This window comes from Grampus griseus (genome assembly GCF_964374135.1).
Source record: "Grampus griseus genome assembly, chromosome: 20".
NCBI lineage: Eukaryota > Metazoa > Chordata > Mammalia > Artiodactyla > Delphinidae > Grampus > Grampus griseus.
Genome location: NC_139014.1, coordinates 20,382,414 through 20,407,527, shown reverse-complemented (window position 1 = coordinate 20,407,527; position 25,114 = coordinate 20,382,414). Strand labels below are relative to the sequence as shown.

At 60.5% G+C, this 25,114-nt stretch overlaps 2 protein-coding genes across 3 annotated transcripts in view; one reads left to right on the top strand and one right to left on the bottom strand.

Annotated features, from left to right (window-relative positions):
* RARA (retinoic acid receptor alpha) overlaps window positions 1-18,589 on the top strand; it is a 34,770-nt gene extending 16,181 nt beyond the window's left edge. Inside the window, exons 1-8 of one of the 2 annotated variants that reach the window (XM_082678945.1) lie at window positions 4,013-4,340; window positions 9,660-9,808; window positions 11,130-11,271; window positions 13,283-13,443; window positions 13,678-13,854; window positions 15,134-15,338; window positions 16,155-16,313; window positions 16,959-18,589. In XM_082678945.1, coding sequence (XP_082535071.1) covers window positions 4,172-4,340; window positions 9,660-9,808; window positions 11,130-11,271; window positions 13,283-13,443; window positions 13,678-13,854; window positions 15,134-15,338; window positions 16,155-16,313; window positions 16,959-17,176 — 1,380 coding nt within the window. In that variant the 5' untranslated portion in view covers window positions 4,013-4,171 and the 3' untranslated portion in view covers window positions 17,177-18,589. Of the gene's footprint in view, window positions 1-4,012; window positions 4,341-9,659; window positions 9,809-11,129; window positions 11,272-13,282; window positions 13,444-13,677; window positions 13,855-15,133; window positions 15,339-16,154; window positions 16,314-16,958 lie in introns of those variants that run through there. The other variant, XM_082678944.1, reaches the window with a different exon arrangement.
* A 5,129-nt stretch (window positions 18,590-23,718) lies between these two features.
* On the bottom strand, window positions 23,719-24,585 carry GJD3 (gap junction protein delta 3; the record flags this gene model as incomplete). Its single annotated transcript, XM_082678291.1, has 1 exon — window positions 23,719-24,585. The coding sequence occupies one exon, from the start codon at window positions 24,583-24,585 to the stop codon at window positions 23,719-23,721; it is 867 nt and encodes a 288-aa protein (XP_082534417.1).
* Window positions 24,586-25,114: the final 529 nt, after the last annotated feature.

Below are 25,114 nucleotides of genomic sequence, written 5' to 3'. Positions count from 1 at the left end.
GTCCTCTTAGGCTGGCCAAGACCTGAGACACTGTGTCTGCCCGTGCCAAGGGCCCTGTGCCCATGGGGATGTGCCAGTGCAGGCCCTGACTACCCTTTGAGGGGTAGTGTCTGTGGAAAGAGGAAGTGTTTCCCTTCTCCAAATCACTTTGGGGCGGTGCCTACAACGCCCTCCTTCTCTGCGTTTTCAGTGGTGGGGCACAGCCCATGGAGCTGGACCTCCCAGGGTAGACTGGAGGCCCTCTGCCCCGACTAGATCAGAAATAGAGGCCCTCCCCTCCCCATTTTGACTTCTGAGCTGCTGGGAACCTCAGCCCACGGCCCAAGTTCCCCTTGGCAGAAGTCTTAAAGGACAGCTCTTCCTGCGCAGCCTTGGGCAGATCACTCAACCTCTCTCGAGTCTGAGTCTGTTTCCTCCTCTTTAAAGCAAGACTCCTAATTCGTTGCTTGCTGGGCAAGTTGCTATGAGGCCACGGTGACCTGCTTGCTGGTGAGGGCCTGGGCGAGCTTCAAGTACCCTGCAAAAGCAGTGATGACGAGGGTTGGGTGGAGCCGGGCATTGTCTTGGGGGATGGCTACCCTGTACTGGGACCTGATGTCCGTCTGGCCCCGGGTCTCATGACGTCCTGTTTGTTATCCCCTCCAGATGGGGTTGGGGACTGGAGGGACCCCTGCCTGGCACAAGCGGAGGCCACTTCAGTTCTGCCCATACCTGCTGAGGGCCTGCTAAGCACACAGTCCTGGAGGAGTTGTGGGGGACACGGCAGAGGAGGACGGGGCCCCAGGCCTGCCACTCGGTCCTCCGCACGTCCCCCGCTGCCCCCCCCCCCAGGCGGCCAGAACCTTCCTTTTTCCCTCTTCTCCCATTGCCCCAGGACACTGCGTTCTGCTCTGACTTGCCCCATGACCTTGCTGTTGCCCAGAACAGGCATCTCACCCCGACTTCTCCACTTCTCTAGCTCCGGAAATCCTATCCATCTTTCAAGGAATATCTCGAATACCGCCTCTTCTCAGAAGCCTTCACAGATGTTCCCGCTTCCTTGCTCACTCGCTCCCTCCTTTGAAGGCCCGCAGGTCCTTATTTTTTCTCTTAACAACACTCATCTCTCTACCATGAAGTGACTCTCTCCACCTGGTACCTGCAGTGAGCTGTATCATTTGGGAGATCTTTTACTGATCACCAGGTCTTCGATGGCAGGGACAGCCCCAGATCCGTTAGTACCTTGAAGCTGTGAACACAAGGCCTAGCACATAACTGGTGCCCAGGATCTACGTCGTTTGGGAGGAGATACCAAGGGCTGTGGAAGCAGTCTGCCCTCCTCCCCAGCAATCTCATAGACAGCCAAGGCTTGCACCCAGCCTTCCACCTGCAGCCCAGACCTCACTTAGGTGAGACCTCACTCTGGAGCCCAACACCCACCCGTCCACCTGCCCAGCAGACTTTTGTACTTCGCACTCTTGGAAACTTTGCTGTAGCACAAGCCACACACCAGAGTCCTCTTTGCTACCTCCTTTCCCACACTACCCCCTATCCGACCCCCCCCCCCCGCCACATTGATGACTTTCCTCTATCACCACTGCCAGTTTCTTGGGCTGTGCTGCTATTGTGTGCTGCCTGGACTGTTCTAACTGGTCTCTCTTGCCCTCCTACCATCCATTCTTCATACAGCTTCACACGGTTAAATCTGATTTATAACACTGTAAATCAGATCTTGCCTCTCCTTTGCTTGGAACCTTTTTGTGGTTTCTCCCTGCATTTGAGATAAAATCCAGCAAGCTCACCTGGTCTGGCCTCAGCCCACCTCTCCAGCCTGGGCCTCTGCTCCTTTTTCTTTTGAATTTTATGTTATGTCCTCTGTTAGTTCACCAACGTCTGTAACCCCAGGACCCTTGCACAGGCTCTTTTACTGGGATTCCACTCCTTCCTACTCTTTACCTAACTTCTAAACTTCTACTTTCTTTAGGTCTCTGCTTTGACCTTCCAACCTAAATTAGGTGCCTACATTAATTCTTCAAAGCATACTTTATGTGCTTACTTGTGTCATAATACCAATTATCTCAGTTTGCAATTATTTATAATATGCAGTAATAAACATAAATATATATATTTGTGATTATTTGCTAAGTGGCTGTTGCACCATAAGGTCTGCAAATGCAGGCTCCCCAGGGTATCCACCTGGGAGGTGCTCAGAAAATAGTTTTCCTCGAATCGGCCTGGCATGGTGGGAATATGGGCTTTGATGGCAGAAAGTTCAAATACTCACTCTACCCTTTAATAGCAGTGTGATCTTGGACAACCCACCTAACCTTGCTAAGACCTTAGTTTCTTTATTTGTGAAATAGGAATAATACCACTTATCTCTTACGAGTTGCTGTGAGGATTAAATGACCACATATGTTAGGAACCTGGCTTTTAGACGGTTCTATCCTCGGGAAGCACGTAAATTCCTATCAAATGAGGGAGCTCTGCTGCAGGGTCAGAGGGAGCAATAAGATACTCTCTTCTCCTGGGGCATTCCCCCCGCCCCCCCCGCCCCCCCGCCCCCCCCGCCCCCCCGCCGCGCCTTCCTGCACCTACCCAACCCAGGTCTTTCTTCCAGTGAAACCGGCATCCCGAGGGCTTCCGGGAGGAAGTGGTCAGCTGAAAGGCACCAGCCCCTCCTTTTCTCTCTCCAGGGCTAGACGGTGCGGTGGGGGGCCCATGCTGGTTCCGCCTGTGGGAGACACCCTGGGCGGGGCTTTGCTCGACTGAAGCACGCCGGGCATTGCGGGGAGAGCCCCCTCTGCACGCGTTTGTGTCAAAGCGCCCGAGCTGCCGCATCGGGTTCCGGCGGGCGGGCGGCCGGAGTCACACATGATGTCACAGACAATGACACAAGCCGGGTGTCTCATTCCCACGCGGTGCCCGAGCTGCACAATGTCATACCCGGGACACCCGGCACGGCGCTAACACTTGGCCACACGCACCCCAGACCTTCGCCTCCTGCCGCCACTCTCCGCGTCTCCGGGGGAGCGGCCCGACCGGGCAGGGGGCTGGCGGGTGAGCCCCGCGGGCAGGCTGGCGAGCGGGTGATGTCACGGGCAGCGGTGGGTGGGTCACCCGGAGGTGAGGCGCCGCCAGGCGAGTTCAGAGAGAGTTCAGCCGCATTGCATTAGGCAAATGAGGTCCGGGCTGGGTGGGGGTGTGTGTTGGGGGAGGACAGCGGGACCATCCCCCTCCTCCCGCCCACCACCTCCCTCGCCTTGGCATCGCGGGGCCGGGGACTGACCAAAGCACGGGGGAGGCTGGGAGCCGGAACTGGGACGGGGGAGACGCCCGCCCCTCTTCCGTCCTGGAGCAGCCCCCTCCTCTCCCGGTCCCCAGCCTCCGTCAGTACTCCGTGCACTCCTCCTCTCGAGCCTTTTACCCCTTCCGTCCCCTCTTCTCTCCTCCTCCTGCCCGGGCTCCCCGCCACTTGCCTTCCATGGCCCGCCTCTCCCTCTCAGTTCCCGGTTTGGCGCCCGCTGCTGCCGGACCCGCCGGGAAAGGGTTAAGGCAGGGGCGGTGCCTGGACGGGACGGGGCGGAGGAAAGGGGGTGGGACTGCAGGGGAGGGGGCGCGTAGGCCGGGGCTGGGGGCCCGCGGCGCGCACCGCCGGAGACCGAGCGCAGGGCGGCCGCCCCTTGCCTGGTGGAGGCGGAGGCGGAGCCGCGCGGTCCCAACCCCACCCGGAATCCTCGCCCCGGAGAAGCCCGGGAGCCCCGGCTGGGAGGAGGAAGTGCTCGGTGACTCCCCGCCCCGCGCCGATCGCGCCCCCGGCAGGCGCACTCGGGGAGCCGCGGGACGCTGCCTCGGACACTATGAGACTCGCGACGGGAGCCCCCTCGAGGTGAAGACGCCGAGTTCCCGGGCCTCGGCCGGGCGTTCCCGGGGTCAGCCGAAGGACCCCCACCCCCCAGTCCCCCCGCCCCCAGTACACACAACTTCCCTGCTTTTCACCTGGGACTCGCAGAGCGGCCGGCCGACTTGGACGCGGGACTAAGGGCAGAGGGCGGCCCCCGGCCCGGGTCTCCAGTCGGGGCGGGGGGGACGTGCCCCTCGCCCCCAGCAGCTCTCGGATGGCGCCGCCGGCTGAGTGAGGGAGGCGGCGCGCAGGACTTATCCGCCCGGACCTCTTGTCTTCGCGGGGAAGATGTACGAGAGTGTGGACGTGGGGGCACTCACCCCCACCCCCAATCCCTTCCTGGTGGTGGATTTTTATAACCAGAACCGGGCCTGTTTGCTCCCGGAGAAGGGGCTCCCTGCCCCCGGTCCCTACTCCACCCCGCTCCGGACTCCGCTTTGGAATGGCTCAAACCACTGTAGGTACCGGCCTATCCCTCCTATTGTGGGAGCTGGGGGGTGAGGGTGGGCTGTAGGGCTTCCGCTCCACCAGGAGATGCAGGCCTGGGGGCGTAGTGAGGGTCTTGTCTCTACCCTACCCTCCACTTTCCCTTGTTTCTCTTGCTGAAAGTAGGGTGCCCTTGTTGGACAATTGGACTCCCCCGAGTAACCCTGGGCGCTATTTCTGTTGTATTTGGACTGAGGAACTTTGGGGGTTCCTCCTTTCAGGAAACGTTTGTTCATCTCTCCTTCCACTTTTTGCAGGGGAAGTGAAGCCCCTTGCCCCCAGTTTATATTCTTCTTGCTTGCAATCCGATAGCTTCACAGCTGAGTGGTCCTTTCTCCCACCCTGAAGGGTGGGGTAAAGGTCCTATCTGTGGGCTTGTCTGCTTCTAGGAGGAGGGGCCTCCTCCCCAGATCCCACCCCTGCCAAAGCTTTGGGGAGAGCCTGTCCCGGGCGACAGCTGCTGCCCCCAGCTCTTGAATGTCAGGGGAGCGCTCCATTTCTTTGGTGTTGGCAGTGGGGTGTGGCAGGAAGGGGCAACTCCGTCAGATACCCGTCGGCCAGCCTAACCGACCCTTACACCTTGGGGAAGGGCACCTGTCCATCTGAGGGTTGTCCTGGCCCTAGACACTTGGCTGGCACAGGCTTCTATGCCAGGAAAGGAGGGGAGAAGCTACTCTGGTGGGAAGAATCCCCCTCCCCATGATCCTAATACGGTTTGTTCTCTGGAGGATGAGTTTGATTTTTTTGTGGGTCTGGGGCTACTCTGGAAATGAGGGCTGCATCCCCTCCCAGCTCAGCCGTGTCCTTTTGTTACCGTGTTTTCACCTGGGGATGAGGCAGGCACTGGGCTGTCCCTTCTTAAGAGGGCCGCTGCTGATGAGAACCCTGGAGTCCTGGCACCTCCTCTCCTCGCCGTCCTCTGGCTGGGTTCAGGCTTCCCTGGAAGGGAGAGGCCCTGTACACTGGCGGGAGCTGTGAGTGCCTGGGGTGCACACCTGGGCATGTTTATACCCAGCTGTGAGGTAGTGTACCTGGTGGGGGAGAGCGGTGCTTAGGCGTTATTGTTACTTGGCTCCGGTTCTGTCCTCTCCCCTGCTCTGGGCTCAACTCTTCCCTGGGGGGCTTCTCCCACCCTCCCGGCCTGGCTGCCTCTCCCTTGCCTGCCAGGGAGGAGGGGTAGAGTGGGTCTCTGGGGGCCTGGCAGATTGCAGTAGGTTGAAGGGCAACCCGCAATGCCTTTGCTCTGGGAAGAGAGACCTGAGGTGCAGAGACGCCCATCCCTGCCCCTTTCAGAGCCACCTCACCCCCAGCCTTTATTGTCCCGCCCCCTGACCTTTGCCTCTGGGGCAGATTGCCTGGGAGGCTGCAGGCTGCAGACCGTGGGAGGGAGGGCGGGGTGTGCGTGGGTGCACTTTAGGAAAAAAAAAAGACAGGCGAGAGGTGTGACACACACTGGGACCCTTCTTCCCATCCTTCCAGAACTGGAGGAAGGTGTTCCCTGCTAAGTGGGATACTTGGGGCATGGCTGCCATGGGCACTCCCTCCACAGCCTTGGCCACTTTTGCCAGAGGACTGGGGAGGAGATGGGATCCGAGGCCTTGGGCTCCAGCCCTTGGGGGCAGCTCAGCTCTTTCTGGCCCCAAACTGGCCAGGCGAGGTAGGGGGAAGCCTGGAGGCCCTCGGGCAATGGGGGAAGTGGAGGCCTGTTCCCCCGCACCGTGTGTGGGGCAGCGTGGAGCCAGAGGCCCCGGCTCCCCTGTTCCCGTGGCGGGAGTGTCGGGTCTGTGGCAGTGGGTTCTGCCCCCAAAGCTTAGTGGGCCGGGAAAGTGGCTGGGAGGGTTGTGGTGTGGTACAGGCTGGGAAGGCCTGGAAGCTGGGGGTGGTGACTTGAGTGTGTCTACAGTACACGGGCTCATGACCGAACCCCTGGGTGTGTGTAGGTCCTCTGGTGACAGGAGCCCTCCTGCCCCCTCACACCGAGTTCTCCACTCTCTGCTGCCACCTCCACCAAAGGTGGGAAGAGACTGCACGTGGGCTTGGGGAGAAGACCTTCGCGATCCTGCAGGGCCCCGGGGACCTTGCCCCCCTCCCCCAGAATCCCCGTTTTGGGGCGCCAGAGGACAAGGGGTACAAAGGATGTGGCTCTCCATCTGTCCCCCACCAATCTCGCGGCTCACGCCTCCGCCCGCTCCCAGACGTCCAAGAATGTGAAGCACGTGGATGCCCGTAGTGGGGGGAGGGGGGAGATGCTTATCGGCGGCCGCTGGGTAGGGGCCTTCTTCCGCCGCCGCCGCCGCCGCCGCGCTACACCCAGAGTCACCCCCACCCTCCTCTGGGGTGGAGGAAGGGCGAGGCCCAGCGCCGTGCGCCCCCTCCCCGCCCCTCCCCGCGGGCTGCCAGCGGAGCTGCGGAGGAGCGGGCGCCAGCAGGATTGGGAGGGGAGCCGCTGGCCGGGGGCCCGGCTGATTTCCTGCAGATCTCCTCCAGGAAACCGGCCCCTTGTGCGGGCCTGCGAGCGGCTCTGGGGCGCGGGGACTCCGGAGCGTTCTGCCCACCAGGAGCCGAGCGGGGGCGGGGGAGGGGCAGCCTGGCAGCGCGGGCGGGAGGGGACGCCTGGCTCCCTGGGCCGGTGCCATCCGTTCGCTGGGCGCTGGAACTTTTGAGCTGAGAAGGTGTGGTGCTTCTCCCGCCTCGTCCTTCTGCAGGAAGAGGAGAGATTTGTGGGCTGGGGCCTCTGGGGAGGGAGGTGAGCGGGAAGGGGCCAGGCCGTGGCAGTCCTTCCCCCGCTGGGTGTGCAGAGTTAAGGCTGCGTCCTGACTCTTGCAGAGGCTGGGAGCGTCCTAGAGTGCCCCTGCTCCCCTTGGCTGCTGGCTGGTGGCCCGGGAGGTGGGGACTGAGCCGGGGCTCTGGGTGCAAAGGGCACAGTGGGAAACCTCAGAGCTGTTACCTGGGTGACAGGTGGGGATGTGCTGGGCGTGGGGCGTGCAGACCAGTGTGATAGCCTCAGAGGCAGCCAGCTGCTGTGGGGTGGGCCGCAGGGAGGCCTCAATGAGCCCAAACTGTGTACCCTCACCTTCGGTCATCTCCCCCGTCCTGCCAAAAAGTGCAATTTAAAAAGCACATTCTTCCAGTTTCATAAACAGCCTCTGGACTTTGCCTCAGCTCCAAATTTCTACAGACCTTTGCCTCCCCAGTCAGTCCCTGGTCTTAAGCTGCCTGTCCCTCATCTGGGTACCCCCTGTGTCTCCCCACGGCCCCCTCCCCTTAACCCCACTCCATACCCCAAAGCTCTCTCTGTCCTTTCTCCCCCTCTCCTCTGGTCCATTTTAGAGGTCGGGCCTTGGGGGAGGTGGGTCCAGGGCAAAGACTGGATGGGGAGGGAGAGAGGGAGGGGAGGGAGGTCAGAGCCTCCTTCCTCTCTGGTCAGAACTCTGACTGGGATTCTAGGCCATGATCCTCCCCACACCCCCTTGTCCTTGACACCCCACCCCCACCCCCCACCAGTCTGGATTGTCTATTGTGACTCCTTTTACGTCTTGGAAAAAGTTAGCACAACAAAGGGCTCCTTTGTCGCTCACCCCTCTGCCTCCTGGCCTCACCCAGGCCCCCCAACCCCGCCCCCCCCCCCAGCAGCTGTTCTCAGGCCTCTCGCCTGTCTGATTTGCTTGTCTGGCCTCTGGGAGAGTGAGGTGGGGAAAACCAGGCCAGGACGGTTCGATTTGGGGTGAGGAGCAGAGGGTGGGGGAGGTCAGCGATGAGTCCGGCTGGGTGCGGGGCTGGTGTCGGCAGTCACTGATCCTTTGCTGCAGGCCGCCCTCTGGGCAGGGGCAGGGACGTGGGGCCACAGCAGTGCTGGTCGGCCGGACTGACCAGGGAAGTGGTGCCCAGGCCCAGCTAAGAGCCAGGGAAGGCCTGCCAAGGTTGTTGGCCTGGCTCCCTGTCAGCAACCGCCTGGCAGTCCCTAGTTGTGTTTGCAGGTAAAGGGGGAGGGTGGTAGCATGCAGCTAGCCAGCCCCCCACCGCTCCCCGCCCCCATCCACGTGCTGCTTTTCTCCGTGCCTGGGCTTCGGGGCCACATGAGCCATGAGGTGCTCGGGCAGGAACTGTGGGCCCCTTTGAATTCCAGAACCTCGTGTGCTGGAGTTTGGGGTGAGACTAGATGGGATTCTGGGGTGTGGGAGGAAGCAGGGATCTATCTCCTCAGGGAGGCATCCTTGCCCCTCCTTGGCCCTGGGCACGTGGACTTAGCAAAGCTTCAGGAGGGTGCTGGGTGGCCCCTTGGGAATCTGGGGTTGACTGGGTCACAGTTCTCATCCAGGACAGTACACCCCCAGCTGTCCTGGCTTCGGGCACAGACAGCCCCCCCTGTTCTGCCTGGGGTGATGGGCATGGGGCCAGGCACTGGGGAGGATTTGTAGGGGGAGCTGCCCTTGCTGGCTAGGTCACCCGCCTGGCTGCCCTCTTAGAGCTGAATAACAGGAGGGGAGGGGAATAGTAACCGGGACACAGGGCATAGTATCGTATGGAGGCCAGACAGACAGCGCATTGATGGGAACAGACCCCCTTTGTCATGCTTTTCCCCCCAGACAGGGGGCACCCAGAGCAATGGGCTTCCGGGGCCCACAGGGACTCTTCTCCTTGTCTCCAGGGGGTCCCCCTGCTTATCTCAGGGAGTCCCCACCTGCTGTGCCCCAGCATTTGTGACTGTGCACACCCTGCCTTGGGTCCCTGGCCAGGGGATTGTTAGGGTGGAGGAGGGGCTGTGGCTGCTGGCAGAGGGGGTGGAGGGGGGAGCGGAAGCAGAGGGGGTGGGGGAGTGGCCGGCTTTGAATATCCTGTTGACCCCAGTTTCCTCTGTCCCCAGCTTGTGTCCTCTTCCCTCCCTCCTCATCAGGCCTTAACTCCTTCCTAACATAGGGGAGATGGGGCGGGGCTGCCCAGAGTCCAGGGCTGTGGAGCCAGGCTGACACCCACGCCCAAGCGCCAAGTACTGCCACATCCGTGTACAAATCTGATGGTTTATTATCTGCTCCTTCTGGTTTTGAAGGTGGGGTCCTGCGGAAGCAGGCAGGACTGAGGGGGTGCTGGAGCTTCATCGGCAGCCCCATTTCCCCAGTCGGGCTGGGAAGTCCCAGGTTTCCTGAGACCGTGTCCCTGCCCCAGAGTTTGACTCCTGGCAGCAGTGGGGTGGCTGGGAGAGGCTCCTGGGAGAGATCAGGAGGCAGGGTGGGCACTGTACTAAGGATGGTGACCTGGGTCTCTAACCGCCCTTCTCCTCTTGTCTCTCTAGCCATTGAGACCCAGAGCAGCAGTTCCGAAGAGATAGTGCCCAGCCCCCCCTCGCCACCCCCTCTCCCCCGCATCTACAAGCCTTGCTTTGTCTGTCAAGACAAATCCTCAGGCTACCACTATGGGGTCAGCGCTTGTGAGGGCTGCAAGGTGAGTTGAGGGGGTCATTGGGAAGGACATCCCTGATTAGATAAATGGGATGTTCCCACTGCCGAGGGCTGGGACTGTGCCGGTGGTGGTGGTGGTGGTGGTGGTAGTGGGTGTCCCTGAAGCTGCTGCTTTTACTTCTGTGCGGGAGGTGGCAGCAGCCTTGGAGGAGGGGAAGCCTTCAGCAGAACCTCCTTCCCCGTAGATGAGCAGGGGTCCCCCAAACCAGAGGTCCCCCTCCTGCCTCAGCTCTTTTCCCCATCATCTCCATCCTCCAGCTGGCAGGGTGTACACCCGCTCTGCTACCGATGCCCGGGTTGCCATGGTGAGCTAGCTGCCGACTGGCTCTTGGCTGGGGACCCAGGAGGCCTGCCCTCTGTGGCCCTGCCTGAACCTCGCCATGGCAGCCTGGCAAGAGGCCGTTAGGAGCAGGCGCCTTGCCTTGGCCTCTCCTTCAGGTGCCCAGGCTGTGGGCTTCCCAGAGTCTGGCTGGATTTCCACGTGCCCATGTTTGGCTCCAGGGTGCAGATGTGGCTGCCACCTTCCCAGCAGCTGTGGGCATGGCCTCTCCTCCTCCTCTCCCCAGGGCTTGAGCCTCTGTACCCGTTTCTTCCCCAGAGATTGGGGTTCCGAAGCTGCACAGCTTTGAGGCTTGGGGCCCTGGGCTGCCCCTCAGTGTGGGGCAGAGATAAGCGCAAAGCACCAGGCCTTGGACTCTGTGTCTGCCTGTCCTGTCTGGTTGTTCTTGGTCTGCCGTAGCCTGTCTGTCGGTCTCTCTGTTAGCCCGTGTGGGCAGCCCCTGACCAGCCTGGTCTACCTGTGATCAGTCTGTGCGCATCTGCCTGGTTAGCGAATGTGTGTTTTGCTGCCCTGCTCCCGAGCGCGCTCTCCACCTGTCTGGCCAGCCTGTGTGTGTGTCTGTGTGGCCCCTCCTGCTTGCCTTCTCTTCTTGTGCTCTGAGCCCAGGGCTGTGGGTTCCAGAGCTCTGCCTCTCTCTCCTCTAGCCCCATCTGCCTCTTTACTTGACTCACCAGCAGCCCGAGGTCCTTTTCCCCAGGAGAGAGGAAGCTGGGTCTATGCGTGTGGGTTGGGGGAAGCCCTCTGCCCACCTGCAGTGTTGAGGCAGCAGGTACTGGGATTCTTCTCGGGGTATCCTTGTAGGTGGACCCTTCCCTCTGCCTTATCTGGTCTACTCAGGTAGTTGATGTCCGAAGCCCTTGGGGGCAGCAGCCACCTGGCCCTCTGCTCCCACGGCTGAGGCCACGGGCCAGCGCTCTTCCTACTGTGGGTGTGGCTGACCTGACTCCCTGCCCTCCATACCCAGGGCTTCTTCCGCCGCAGCATCCAGAAGAACATGGTGTACACGTGTCATCGGGACAAGAACTGCATCATCAACAAGGTGACCCGGAACCGCTGCCAGTACTGCCGGCTGCAGAAGTGCTTCGAAGTGGGCATGTCCAAGGAGTGTGAGTGCCGTGGGCAGGGCGGGGCCGTGCGTTGGGCAGGGCACGAGTGCCTGGCCCCTAAAGCTGGGTGATCAGGGGCTTGGGGATGTGTGTGTGGATGTGAACGGCCGTGCTCGTGACGTGGTGTGCAGGCTTGTGGTTGAAGACGGTTCACCTGTAGCTTCAGGGACCTGTCTGTCTCACGAGTTGTGTGTCCCTGTGCGGACAGCCCTTCCTGTTCGCGTGAGGCGGGCTGCGTGTGCTCGCTCACGTGCATGCGTGTGTCTGCGCCCGCTGCCTTGCTTGCCGGCCCTGCTTGGCTTTGGGGTGGGGCTCAGAGGCCTCCCCGAGTCCCTCCGGATTGTGCATCTCAGGACAGGGGTGCTGCTGGGTATTTCTTGTGTGTGTGTGGGGGGGGCCGGGGAGGTGCTGCAGGCATAGGGATCTTAGAGCCTTTGTCTGGTGGAACCTGGGACCGGGAGTTGGAAGAGAGGATTGAGACTTCCCCGATCCCAGAGGAACGGGGGCTTCCAGTTTGGGCTCAGCTGAGGCCCGATGGAGGGAGAGAGGGAGGGCTGGACAGGGAGACCCTCTTGTGTTGAAATCATGGGTGTTGCCGTGGTGACCGGTGATTGATGATGTCAGAGATGAATGACGCTGACAGACGCCTCCTTGTCTGCGTGGCCGTTGCCATGGTGCCTGAGCCATGGGGGATGGGGTGGGGGAGGGGGCTGCAGGACCCTCTAGCCCTTTGTGGGCAGGGCAGTGGAAGAAGGAAGCTGGGAGGGGACGAGGGGGGGACACGAGCAGCCCCAGACAGGAGCAGAGGGATCCTGCAGCACCCGGCCACCTCCTGCCTCAGGAGGAAGGGGCTGCGTTGTCCGGAGCCCAGGAAGTGGCTGCTGTGCGCTGCAGAGCGGGTGACAACTTGGGACCCACAGGCCTGGGACCCTTCCCTGCAGGGCCCGGAACCACCTCCTCCCTCTGCTTCTGCCACCTTCCGCTCCCAGAGCTTTTCATCACAGAAGGGCCAGGGTGGGGACCCCCTCTCCCTTCCACCACCAACTCCCCCTTTCCCTCCCTCCTTCTCCTCTCTGGCTGCTCTGTGCCCCGGAGCTGAGCAGCTGCCATTTCAATAGAATTAAAGCTTCCGAATGATAAACGTCTTGTCACAGCTGCAATTTTCTCTTCCCAAATTATCCCCCCACTCTCTCTCTCCCTCTCCCTTCTCTCCCTTGCACTTTATTGAATTTGCAGAATCGACATGAGTGATCTCCAAATTATGCCTGCCCCCCCCCACCGCTGCCCCTCCCTGGGCCCCCCACCCCCACCCTCTCTTCCTCCAGCGTCAGCAGCCGCCGCCACTGGTCCTGTGAGTGATTGTGTGTCTGGGCTAATCGGCTGGTAACGACCCCATCGCTTCTTTAAAGCCGAGTGGTGTGTGCGGCTCAGCGCCCCCGGTGATTTGTCAGCTCCCCCGGCTAATGGGCCGAGAGATTCTCCCACCCGGGCCCCCCACTCTCAGGCTGGGGAGCCCTACTCTTCGCCTGGCCGCCCATCCCCGGGACCCCAGGGAGACGGCTGCCCGGAGGGCTGGGGGATGGTGGAGGCAGGAGCCGGTCCTTCCTGGAGGCAGGGGGAGCGGGAGGCAGGGAGGCCGAGCCCAGACGTGGGACACTCGCCACACGTGCCTTCAGCCCTGGACCCCCGCGCGTGCGCACCCGGAGTGTGAGCTGGAGTAGATGCGTGGGAGAGCAGGCGTGCGTGCGGTGGTCACGGGGCCCTGGGGCAGGCCTCGGTGTGTGGCCCGGGTGGGCACGGCGGGGGGCGGGGGGGGCACCGTGTGTTGCCGTCCCGCCTGCCTGTGCGCTCGCGTGTGTACGCATTCATGTGCGCGCCCCCGCCGGGTGGCCTCCTGCGCAGCCGGCTGCTCTCGGTCTGGTGGGAGGAGCTCGGGCTGGGGATGGACGGGCTTGGGGACGAACCGCCGGCCGCACTTGCCCTCTAACCGCGCGGCCTGGCCCCTCCACAGCCGTGAGGAACGACCGAAACAAGAAGAAGAAGGAGGCGCCCAAGCCCGAGTGCTCCGAGAGCTACACGCTGACGCCGGAGGTGGGGGAGCTCATCGAGAAGGTGCGCAAAGCGCATCAGGAGACCTTCCCCGCCCTCTGCCAGCTGGGCAAATACACTACGGTACGGCCCCCCGGGGGCACCCCTTCTTCTGCCAGGCCTGCCCCTCCGCACCCCTGCCTGGGCCACCGCCGCGTCCCCTCCACCCCCACCCCGCCTCCCCTTCCTCCCCGCCGCCTCCCATCAAGGAGCTCTCAGGAAGTGAAGGCAGTAGAGGGCAGGTCTGCGGGGGCTGGTGGAGCCAGGCTGAGAAGGGTGCCACGAGGGGAAGGCCCTCACTCTCCCCCGTCCTCCCAGAACAACAGCTCAGAACAGCGTGTCTCTCTGGACATTGACCTCTGGGACAAGTTCAGTGAACTCTCCACCAAGTGCATCATTAAGACTGTGGAGTTCGCCAAGCAGCTGCCCGGCTTCACCACCCTCACCATTGCGGACCAGATCACCCTTCTCAAGGCTGCCTGCCTGGACATCCTGGTGAGGGTCTGCACCCTGCCCACCTGGGCACTACCCCCGTGTCCTTGGAGGATGTCCTGCCACTCAAATAACCACCTCCCTAAACGTCCATCTGGAATCGACCTGTCCAAATACCCACCCACCCAAATAGCCACCCTTCCTCTCCCCCATGTGTCCACTTAGCCACTCAGCCCCCGGATGTGCACTGGGTCACCCGTATAGCTATACACGCATGCATCCACCCTCAGTCCATCTTTCCATCGGACCTTCCTTCCAACCACCTGTCTTCCCATCTGTTCAGTCTAATAAAGATTCTCCTGGGACCCTGTGTGGCCAGGCCTTGAACTGGGTGTCAGGAGCAGAGGTGAACACACCACTGTCCCCTCTCGAAAATCTTCTATTGGTGGAGGCAACAGATATGTAAACAGAGCTTGCAAAACTGTGATAAGCGCTGGCTGGAGATGGGGGAGGGCTGTCCCCTCCCTGAAGGACAGAGAGCCACACTGCTGGACCCTAGGGAGGACGCCCCAGCGGAGGTAGCATCTAGGAGTTTGTAGAAGGGGCATGTGAAGCGGCTGCTGGTGTGGGACCAGCTGGATTCAGGGGACTGCAGGGCATCTGCTGGGGCCAGAGGGTGGGCTGGACTGGAGGCAGGATGGGGGCGGATGGGATTGTCAAATCCAGGGCTGGAGGGAGGACTGTCCTCCCTGTCTTCCCTGATGGGCTCAGCCCACCTGTCCCTTCTGGACCACCTCTAAGGTGGTTGAGATGTGGAATGTTGTGGTGGGACGTGACCAGGCTGCTCTTCCTGATAGGGGTGGGGTGGCAGGTGGGATGCAAGAGGCAGGATCAGGGTTTGAGAGAGTTGAAGACAGTATACATTTACGGAGCTCTTGTTGCGTACCCAGTCCTGGGAACTGTAGGCATAAATCCACTGCGGTCTTTGCCTTCTTGGAAATTCTAGTTTCCCTCTTAATTCTCTGCGTGGAGGCAGGATGAGCTAGATCAGCTGTCTAATATAGAGGCCACTGGTCATGTGTGGCTATTTAAATTTAAATTAATTAAAATTAAATTCAGTTCAGTTTTTGAGTTGCACTTGCCACATTTCAAGTGCCCAGCAGCCACATCGTGGCCGGTGGCTACTGTACTGCACGGTGCAGACGTAGAACGTGTCCAGCATTGCAGCAGGTTCTATGGGACAGCACTGGTCTGGCTGCCTGCCAGGTGGTCCTCGGGGGTTGCTGGTGCTAGAGGCGCTGGGGGATGTGAGTTCCTGAACCCGAGAACCCTCTGCACCCAGATCCTGCGGATCTGCACGCGGTACACGCCCGAGCAGGACACAATGACCTTCTCGGATGGGCTGACCCTGAACCGGACCCAGATGCACAATGCCGGCTTCGGGCCTCTCACGGACCTGGTCTTCGCCTTCGCCAACCAGCTGCTGCCCCTGGAGATGGACGATGCTGAGACCGGGCTGCTCAGTGCCATCTGCCTCATCTGTGGAGGTGGGCAGGGCGCCTGGGTCTGGGGGCCAGGCCCAGGGTGGTGGTGTGACCCCCAGAGCCTCTCCTGGGGAGAAGCTCAGGGATCATCAGATCAGAAAGGGACCTGTCAGACCCTTGTCAGACCCCTGTTAGAGGGGGAAACCGAGTCCCAGAGGCGCAGGGTCTGGTCTGCGGCCACACGGCAAGGGAGTCGTGATGGAGACCTGGATTCTGGTTCCGTTTCCAGGCAGTGCTCCTTGTAGGGGGCTTAGGAGTGAGGACCTGAAGGTCAGGCCACCCAGGTTCAAGTCCTGGCCAAACGCTGACCTTCAACAGGTTGTTGAACTTCTCTGAGCCTCTGTTTCTGTAAAATGGGGGCAGTAATGGTCTTCCCTTCATAAAGTCGATGGGAGGATTAGGAGATAATAAATAAGGCACAGTGTGCCCAGAGTAAGACCCAGTGAATGTTGGCTGCTGTCATTATTTTATTATTATGAGTTCTACCTTATCAGGCTGGTGTCTAGAATAATGGGCAGGAGTGGGAGACCTGTCTCTACTTAAGGTGGCACTGCCTGTGTTCAGGGATCCCACCTCCATGAACTTGGCTCTCAGGGGGACCTTTGGACAACCCCTGTCCCCAGCCCCTCTTTGCTCACATCTGAGAGCCTCTCAGGGCCTTTGTGTGTGGGGACCGCCCCCGCCCTCCCCCCGCCCCCCGGCAGAGAAGCTCAGCCCGTGGTCTGGGCAGGCGTGCCCCCTGGTGGTCAAGGCTGGAAGTGCAGCTGTGATCCTCGCTGGGCTAGGGCAGCTACTCAGCCGGCATTTCTGCTTCCTCAGACCGGCAGGACCTGGAGCAGCCAGACAGGGTGGACATGCTTCAGGAGCCGCTGCTTGAGGCACTGAAGGTCTATGTGCGGAAACGGAGGCCCAGCCGCCCACACATGTTCCCCAAGATGCTGATGAAGATCACAGACCTGCGAAGCATCAGTGCTAAGGGTGAGGCTCCCACACCTGGAGATGCCCCATGTGTCTGCTGGGGCTGGGCCCCAACACCTGGCCCAGGACCCACCGTCCACGTCCAGGGTCAGGCCTCCTGCATCTGAGCTGACATCCCACGTCTTTGTGCCCATGTGATGCCCCACTCACCGGACCCCACCTTGCCTAGGTGGGTGACCCCTGCCTGTGAGCCCCAAGGGGGCAGTGTCATCTTTGCGTGGTGGTTAAGGGCTCTGGAGCCAGACTGTGTGGGTGTGTGTCCTTGAGCAGGTCAGACAGCAGCTCGGAGCCTCAGTTTCCCATCTGAGGAGTGGGGATAATGATGGTGTTTACAGAGTTGTTTCGAGATGTCAGTAGGAGAGTCCACAGCACACAGCGCATAGGAAGGGCCCAGTGTCAAGCCCAGGCAGTCTGACCCCAGAGCCCGAGTTTGGGACCACTTTGCCCTGCTGCCCCTCAGCCGTGGGGGCTTAGGAGGGCTGCCTTATGTCAAAGAGCTGAGCCCCGAGTTCAGTGCACGGTGGAAGCTGATATGGGTAGTACTGACCCTCCCACCCCCTCCACCCTCCCTCCTGGAGCCACAATTGCTTGTGGGGCTGGAGGAGCAGGGTGGGCATGCTGACCTCTGTCCCTCCTTTCCTGCAGGGGCTGAGCGGGTCATCACGCTGAAGATGGAGATCCCGGGCTCCATGCCACCTCTCATCCAGGAAATGTTGGAGAACTCAGAGGGCCTGGACACTCTGAGCGGACAAGCGGGGGGCGGAGGGCGGGATGGGGGTGGCCTGGCTCCCCCGCCCGGCAGCTGCAGCCCCAGCCTCAGCCCCAGCTCAAACAGAAGCAGCCCGACCACGCACTCCCCGTGACTGCCCGTGGACACAGCCCTTGCCCCGTGCCCTGGCTTTTCTCTGCCTTTCTACCAACCATGCGACCCCTGCCAGCCCTGCCCCCCACCTGTCCTCCCTTCCCTGGGGGACCGGAGGGAGGCGGTGGCGACTCTTCGGACAGAGGCCCGGGCCTGCGATGGACTGCCCGCTCCTGCAGATGTCAGGGCTGACATCGGGGGCAAGGACTGAGTGAGGACCCCTGGTCCCGGACCTCAGGATGGGGCCCGGGGGCCTCGTGTTCATCAAGACACCCCTCTGCCCACCTCTCCACATCTTCATCACCAGCAAATGCCAGGACCTGGCTCCCCCATCCTCAGAACTCACAAGCCATTGCCCCCCCGTTGGGGAGCCCCCCTGCCTCGGTTGGTGACAGAGGGGGTGGGCCGGGGTGGGGGACTCCCCCTGTACATACCCTGCCGTACCAACCCCCAGGTATTAATTCTTGCTGGTTTTGTTTTTATTTTAATTTTTTTTTTTTTTGGTTTTGATTTTTTTAATAAGAATTTTCATTTTAAGCACATTTATACTGAAGGAATCTGTGCGGTGTATTGGGGGGAGCTGGATTCAGAGCTGGAGGGGGGTGGGTCCTGGGGGAGGGGAGTGGCTCAGAAGGGGCCCCCTCTCTCCCTAAGTCCCTGTGCCCCCAAGCCCTCCTCCCCAGCCTTTTCCTCTTCAGTTTTCTCTTTAAAACTGTGAAGTACTAACTTTCCGAGGCCTGCCCTCCCCTCTCCCTCTGCCTAACCACTGGGCGTGGACAGTTTCCCGGCAACCCCTGGAAGGAGGGGGCTCCCCCAAGAGATGGGGCAGGGGCAAAGCAAGGGGGCCTCAGAACATAAAGGCGTGTGTTTCTCAGCCTCCTGTCCTTGGCACAGCTGCCTCCCCATCAGAGCCCACATCATTGAAGCCCTCCAGCCCCCCCACCCCCGAGCCCCGTGAAGGGGCTGGCCAGGGGATCCGAGCTGCCCCTGCCCCCCAGCCTCACAGCCACCAGCACCGCCCACAGGGCCCCCAGATACACACACACACACACACACACACACACACACACACACACACACACACACACACACACACACACACACACACACACACACACACACACACACACACACACAGTGGACAGACGGGCCGGCAGACACTTGTGGCCCGAGTTCCTCCATTTCCCTGGCCTGCCCCACCCCACCCCCGTGCCCCCTCCTTGCCCCGCAGGACGGGCCTACAGGGGGCCCCCTCCCGTCACCCCTGCACCCCTGGGTTTGGGGAGCTGGCTCTGCCCTGCCCTCCTTGCCCCGGGGTTGGGGTCTCATCCCCCCAGAGCCCGCTGGTGCACCTGTTACTGTTGGACTTTCCACTGAGATCTACTGGATAAAGAATAAAGTTATATTTATTCTACACGTGCCTCAGAGCCTCGCTGCCTTGCCGCCTTCTCTCGGTGTCTGGGCAGGGGCTGGGGGTTAGCTGTGGGCGCTGGGGGGGCCAAGCCGCCTTCAGAGCCTGCCTTGCTGTGCTGGGATCTTTGGAGACCGTGTGGAAGGAGATGGGCCTGCCCTTAGAAAGCCCTTGGTCTAGGGGCTTTCACAGCCCGTTAGGGACCCCAGTGTGGAGTGGGGGGAGGGGAGAAAGGGAGAGCCTGCCTGCGCCTTCAGGGAGTCCCCGTTCCGAGGGAGAAAGCCACCTCGGCCCTCAGAGTCCCTAGCCCTTGGGAAGCCAGAGGTTGAGTCTGGGGGGTCACTTAGTGGCAGAGTTCTATTTTTGGAGTGACCACAGATGACCTTCACAGCAGGAGTGGCAGTTGGCATGGGGACCTGGGTCAGGGGCTTATTGCAAACTAAGAAGAGCTCAGGATTGGGATGGAAACTTGGGAGGCCCGCCCTCTTGTCCCTCTGCCTCCAGGAAGAATTGTCCTGCCCTCCCCTGTCCACCCCTAAGCTCACTTCTGTGGGCAGGAGGCACAGAGGACAGACAGGTGACAGGGCACTTGGATGCTCCTGGTTGAGAGGATGGAGTGTGACAGGCCTTGAGGGTCCTCAGAAGCCAGTTCCCCCCCCTTCCCCGCCACTACACATCAAGGCCCAGAGAGGGCAGTGCCCTTGCCCTTGGTCACACAGCAAGTTAGTGGCAGATCGGGGAACAGTACTAAGGGCTCCTACCTCTCAGCCAGGGCTCTTTCCTGGATCCCTGAAGCCCTTGAAGAAGCATCAGGCACTGAGATCTTGGGGGCGGGGACGTCTGGGGAGGTGGCAGTGGAGGCTGCGTTTGGGGAGGGTTAGCGGGGCGCCTGGGCGAGAAGAGATTCCTGGGCGGGAAGAGCTCCTTCCACGGGGGTCCACCTGCCATTTATACTTCAGCCATCAGGTGGCGCCAGATCCTCACTTATGTCACAGTCTGGCCCAGGCTGGAGAGGGTGCTGAGGACCGAGGCTCTCTTCCTCTAGCAAATACTTTCTAACACTTTCTAACAGGTTTCTTTATGAACCTGACATAATTTAACATAACATACCAAACACATGCTTTAAAAAGTCACCACGCTGGCACACTATATTGTAAAGGAGAAATTCAGGGAAAGTACTGTGAATTTCCACGTGTCAATGCTTGGGCCCAATCACTGGGCGGATAGGACACAGTCTTATACTTGCTTCTCTTTTTTTAATGAACATTTGGATTTAAAAGAAGTAAGAAGGTCGGAAGCTATTCTGTACAAGGAGCCCAGGAAAATTAAAGAGTATGGGTGGATAAAAACCAAGAATGAATAATAAAACCATGCCAAAAAAAAAAAAAAGTCCCAAACTAAACCCTTAATGTTTTATATGTAAAACAGGGTCAGGTAATTATAAAGAGGCTGTTCACTATGTAAATGTCAGTGGGACATTCTAAAGGAGTGTGTGACAATTCTTTATTGTGGGGGGACATTGGCATTCTTAGTCCCTACCCGCCAAATGCCAAGAGGGTGCCCCTCCCTGTGACGACTAAAGCAGTGACGCCCACACTTACGAAGCGCCCCCCTTGGGATAGTAACTTTGCTGCTGGGGCTCGAGGTTGCGCTGGATGGTTCATAGTTCACTGTAGAGCAGAGTTTCTTATCTACGGCACAAGTGACATTCTGGGCTATGAATTATTTGCTGAGACGGGCCGTCCTGCACACAGTAGGTGTTTAGCAGCAACCCTGGCTTCTATCCACTAGTCGCACCTTCCCTCAAGCTGTGACAACCAAATATATCTGCAGACGTTGCCCAATGTCCCCTGGGGGGAAAAATCGCCCCCAGTTGAGAACCACTGCTGGAGTCTGGTCATCGAGGGCTGACGTGGGCTTTGCCTATGGGAGCACAGGGCAGAGGCATTTAACCAGGCCTGAAGCAGGGCTTGGACGGCTTCCCGGAACAGGTGCTCTCTCCCAGCTAAATCTCTAAGGGGAAGAGTTAGCCAGGTGGAATGCAGAGGTAATAAAAAGCTCCTGGTTGTCAGAAACTATCCCCAGCTCTGTGTTTTAACCATTTTGGGTTTCGGTGGAAAAGGCAGAACAGGTGAAGCTGTAGAGGCTGGGACGGGCTGGTCAAGGCCAATTCAGGAGCTGGACTTGATCCTGAGGGCAATGGCAGTGAAGGATTTGAAGCTAGTGAGTGAGGTGTTCAGATTAGAATTGCAGGGGGCGGGAGCAGAGGCTAGGAAGGGAGTACCCCAGGCCATCGGTGACCGGCTGACCCTGGGCAGCCTCTGAAGGGGTGGAGAAGAGTGGCCAAGGGGAGGAAATGCTTAGGTGGTAAAACAGGAGGACCAGGTGATTGATGGGATATGGAAGGCGGGCAGAGGACGGGCTCTGGCAACAACAGACGGAGGTGGCCAGGGTGGATGGGGACCCCAGCAACTGAGAGGAGAGCTAAGGAAGCTGGGGCACCATGTGAGTTGCTGGTGACCCCCTCCATGCCCCTCACTCCACTCCGGCCACACCAGCCTCCTTGTTGGCCTCCAAGACCTCCAGCTTATTCCCGCCTCAGGACCTTTGTTCTCGCCATTCCCTCCAACGGGAATGCTCTTCCTGGAGAAGCTTCATGGCTGGCAACTTGGTATGTTCTTGCTCCCCGTCACTCCTCAGGGGTGTCACTCTCTCTCCCCTTACTCTTTACACTGGTACAGTCTATATTTATTGTCCACCAGAATGTGAGCTTCACAGGGGCAAGTTTTGTTCACCGCTGGAGCCCAACACCTGAATCTGCTAATAGCAGCCACTCGCCACGGGTGGCGGCCGAGTCTTAGATATGCGGCTGGTCCAAATTGAGATGTGCTCCAAGCGCAGAACACACCCCAGACTTCAAAGACTTAGTACAAAACGAAGAATATAAAACATCTCCTCGATACTTTTTTTATATTGCGTGTTGAAAAAGTACTTAAAGAAAATATATTACTAAAATGAATTTCACCTGTTTCCTTTCACTTTGTAATGTGGCTAATGGAAAACTTGGAATTATATGGGTGGCTCACCTCCTCTTCCTATGAAACAGTGCTCATCTTGAACACTGCCTGGTATACACTATGTGCTCAAGAAGTATTTGTTTAATGAATATATATGGAAAACAGCTGGACATTCACATCTGAGTTTGCATGGAAGGGTCCAGGCGGCAGACGCAGAACTCACTGTAGGTGGAGGGACGGTAGCACACACCGTGAGCGTGGATAAGTGCTTGGGCCTGGGGAACACCACCAGTTCCTCATCCAGACCAAGTTTACTGAGCACCTACTATGGGCCTGTGAGGAGGAGAGAGCTATGCATCCAGCAGTAGTGCTGCCTTGGGGCCTCCAGCTCTGGTTTGGGGCTTGGGCTGTCTGTAAAGGAAGCCATCTAGTTTCTTCCCAGGTGAGACCAAAAGGCAGGTAGGCATTAATTAGCTAGCGGAAGGGGGCAGTGCAGAGAGGGAGGCCGCTCCAGGCAAAGGAACAGCATGTTGAAACACTTAGAAGCAAGATTGGGTACCGTGCTTGGTAGGAACAGAAAACTCGGCATGGTTTGGGGCATGGCGACCTTGGAGAAGCCAAGGGGAGGGAGCCTGATGAAGCAGGGCCAGACGTGCAGGGCTTCAAAAGCCTCGTTCAGGTGCTGGACTTACCCTGAGGATGGGGGAGCCCCAAGGACGTAAGTAGGGGAGCTATTTAGAAAGACTCCTCCAGCTGCTGTGTGGAGCCAGGCAGGAAAGCTGAGGAAGAGGCGTGAAGGAAAAAGGAGGACAGAGAGGAAGCGACCGGGGACACGGAAGACCGGGGCGCTGGCAGCCTGCTCGGCAGGGTCTGGTGGAGCCCCGGAGGCGTGGTTAGATGGTGGAGCCCCGGAGGCGTGGTTGGATGGTGGCCCCTGGAGTTTTCAGTTTGCTGCTGGCTGCTTACGGAGAGCATCCCCACTGGGGCAGTGAAGGAGGAAGAAGATGGGGGCAGAGGAGAGACAGGAGGGGAAAAGGATGCAGACACGTAGACAGATCCTTGTATTTCCCCGGGGGTGGGGCCGCGGCGGGGAGGGAGGAGGGGAAGCGGGTGATGGCTGCGGGAAAATGCAGGGCCAGGAGCACACGTTCTGGGGGAGGTTTCTTCTGAGGATGTCTATGGACTGGGGTAACAGCAGCAGGGTGAAGAGGGGGAAGCCAGAAAACAGTCCTGCCCTCTGACCCCACTGCCCACCCCCACTCTATCTCCATGAAAGGAGGGCCTAGCCACCTTGCCCAGGCCACAAGGCTGAGAGTGTAGATGGTGCCCAGACTGAGGCCTCCCCTCCCGCTCCCGTCCTGTGTGGGCTCCAGCAGGAGGGCAGACCATCCCATGACGCCCCTGCAGGTAGGGAGGGAGCCACCGTGGCTGCTGCTGGCACTGGGTCCTGGCCACTCGCACAGTGCGCGTCAGAGATCACACACACAGCTCACACAGGGCGCACAGATGCACGCGCATACGCAGAACGCACACGGGGTAGGCCCACACGTGCGCAGAGAGCCTGCAGAGGATGGACATGTGCTTGTGCACACGCGTGCACAACCAGAGCTCTCCCAGGATATATGCGTGCATGCGCACACACGCAAGAGCTCACACAGGTTTGACGTGCGCTTGGGCACCCACAGCTCACACCGTATGTATGTGTACATGTGTACACAGAGGGCCCACACAGAGGCCACGCCTCAGTCTGAACAAGGAGAGGCCCCCAGGGATGCTGGTATCACCGTTGTTTTTGTCCCCAGTAAAACAACCCGGGCTCCACCGGACCCTCCACTTTGCACTAGCTCTGCCCTCCTCTTGTCCACTTTCTCTCAGCACCCAACCCCCCCCCCCCCCCAGCCTCCTTCCTTTCTGCCTGGATGACGGCACCAAGGACCGGCCTTAGTTCCTTAGATGTCCCCAGCTTGGCTGGGAGCTGCGGATGCTGCCCGGCGGGCCATGCCCCCTGTGTGTCATCTGCTGGGCAGGGGACCCTGCGAACAGTTGCTGCAGAGCTGCTTCTCGCTCCGGGGTAGTGGGGTCTGGCCTCTGACCTCACCCCCGCCCCAGGCAGCTCTAGATGGCCAGGTCCTGGCGGACGGTGGCCAGCGATGCCTTGCTGCGGCCGCTGCCGCCCTCGCTGTCGCAGGTCGGCGCCCGGTGAGCATAGGAGGGCGGGGCGTAGGGGTCGGGGCCCGGGTGCCTGGCGGGCAGGGCGGGCGGCGGCGGTGGGAGCAGCTGCTGCGCCTCCTCGTGCGCGCGGTTGCAGCGGTTGTCGCGCTCGGCCTCCTGGCGACAGTGGCCGGCGCGCGGGCGGCCCTTCCAGAGCAGGTGTCCCAGCTCGGCCACGCTGAGCAGCGCCGAGAGCAGCCCCACGGCGAAGTAGAAGATCACGAAGACGGTCTTTTCGGTGGGCCGGCTCACGAAGCAGTCCACCGTGTGTGGGCACGGGGCACCGGCGCACACGAAGTGCGGGGCCACGCGGAAGCCGTAGAGCAACGCCTGGCCCGCCAGGAAGGCCAGCTCGGCCAGCAGGCGCAGCGCCACGCTCAGCAGGTAGCAGCGGCGCGCGCGGCGGCCCCCCGGGCGCCCCGGGGTCCCCAGCGACCCTGCCCCACCGGCCGCGCCGCCCGGCTCCTTGCTGGCCCGGTGCACAGAGTAGATGACGAAGAGCACCGGGGGCGCCGACAGCAGCAGGATGTGGAAGAGCCAGAAGCGGTAGTGGGAGACGGGGAAGGCGCGGTCGTAGCAGGTCTGGCGACAGCCCGGCTGCAGCGTGTTGCACACGAACTCCTCCTGCTCGTCCTCGAACACGGCGCCGCCCACCGTGGCCAGCACCAGGATGCGGAAGATCAGCATGACCACCAGCCACAGGCGGCCCACGAGCGGCGACTGCAGCTGCACGGCGTCCAGCAGCGAGCCGAGGAACGCCCACTCCCCCATGGCGCTGGGGATGGACGCGGGGCGGGCAGTCAGAGGCTGAAGGATCGGGATCCCCAGCCCTCCGTGCCCGTCGGGGTGGAGTCAGTTGGACCTCCTCTAACTTCGAGGTGAGCCAGGGGGTCAGCCAGGCCTGGGTTTAACAGGGACTTTGTGGGAACAAAGGGCTTAGGAAGGGGGGCGGGGCGGGAAGGGTTAGGTGATTCTCCACTATGGGCGCTGGGGAGGAGCTCCACTTTGGTGCTCTAGTCAGACACCCACGGGCCTGCTGGGTTGAACCCTTTGCTCCTCCAGAGTCCAGGTTGGTGGGAAAGGGCCTTGGAGATCAGCCCGCCCCCCACCCCCCACGGCCTCTGACTGCATTTGTAGAAGCGGGAACCCAGCAGCGCCCTCGTGCTCAAGGATGCTTTCTGTGGGCAAGAGTGGTGCCTCAAACCCAGCTCTCCGTCAGACCCAATTTGGTACCCCTGGGAGAAGTGGAGTCAGCAGACCCAGAAGGACCCACCTCCTTCTTTCTCCGCCCATTTTCCTG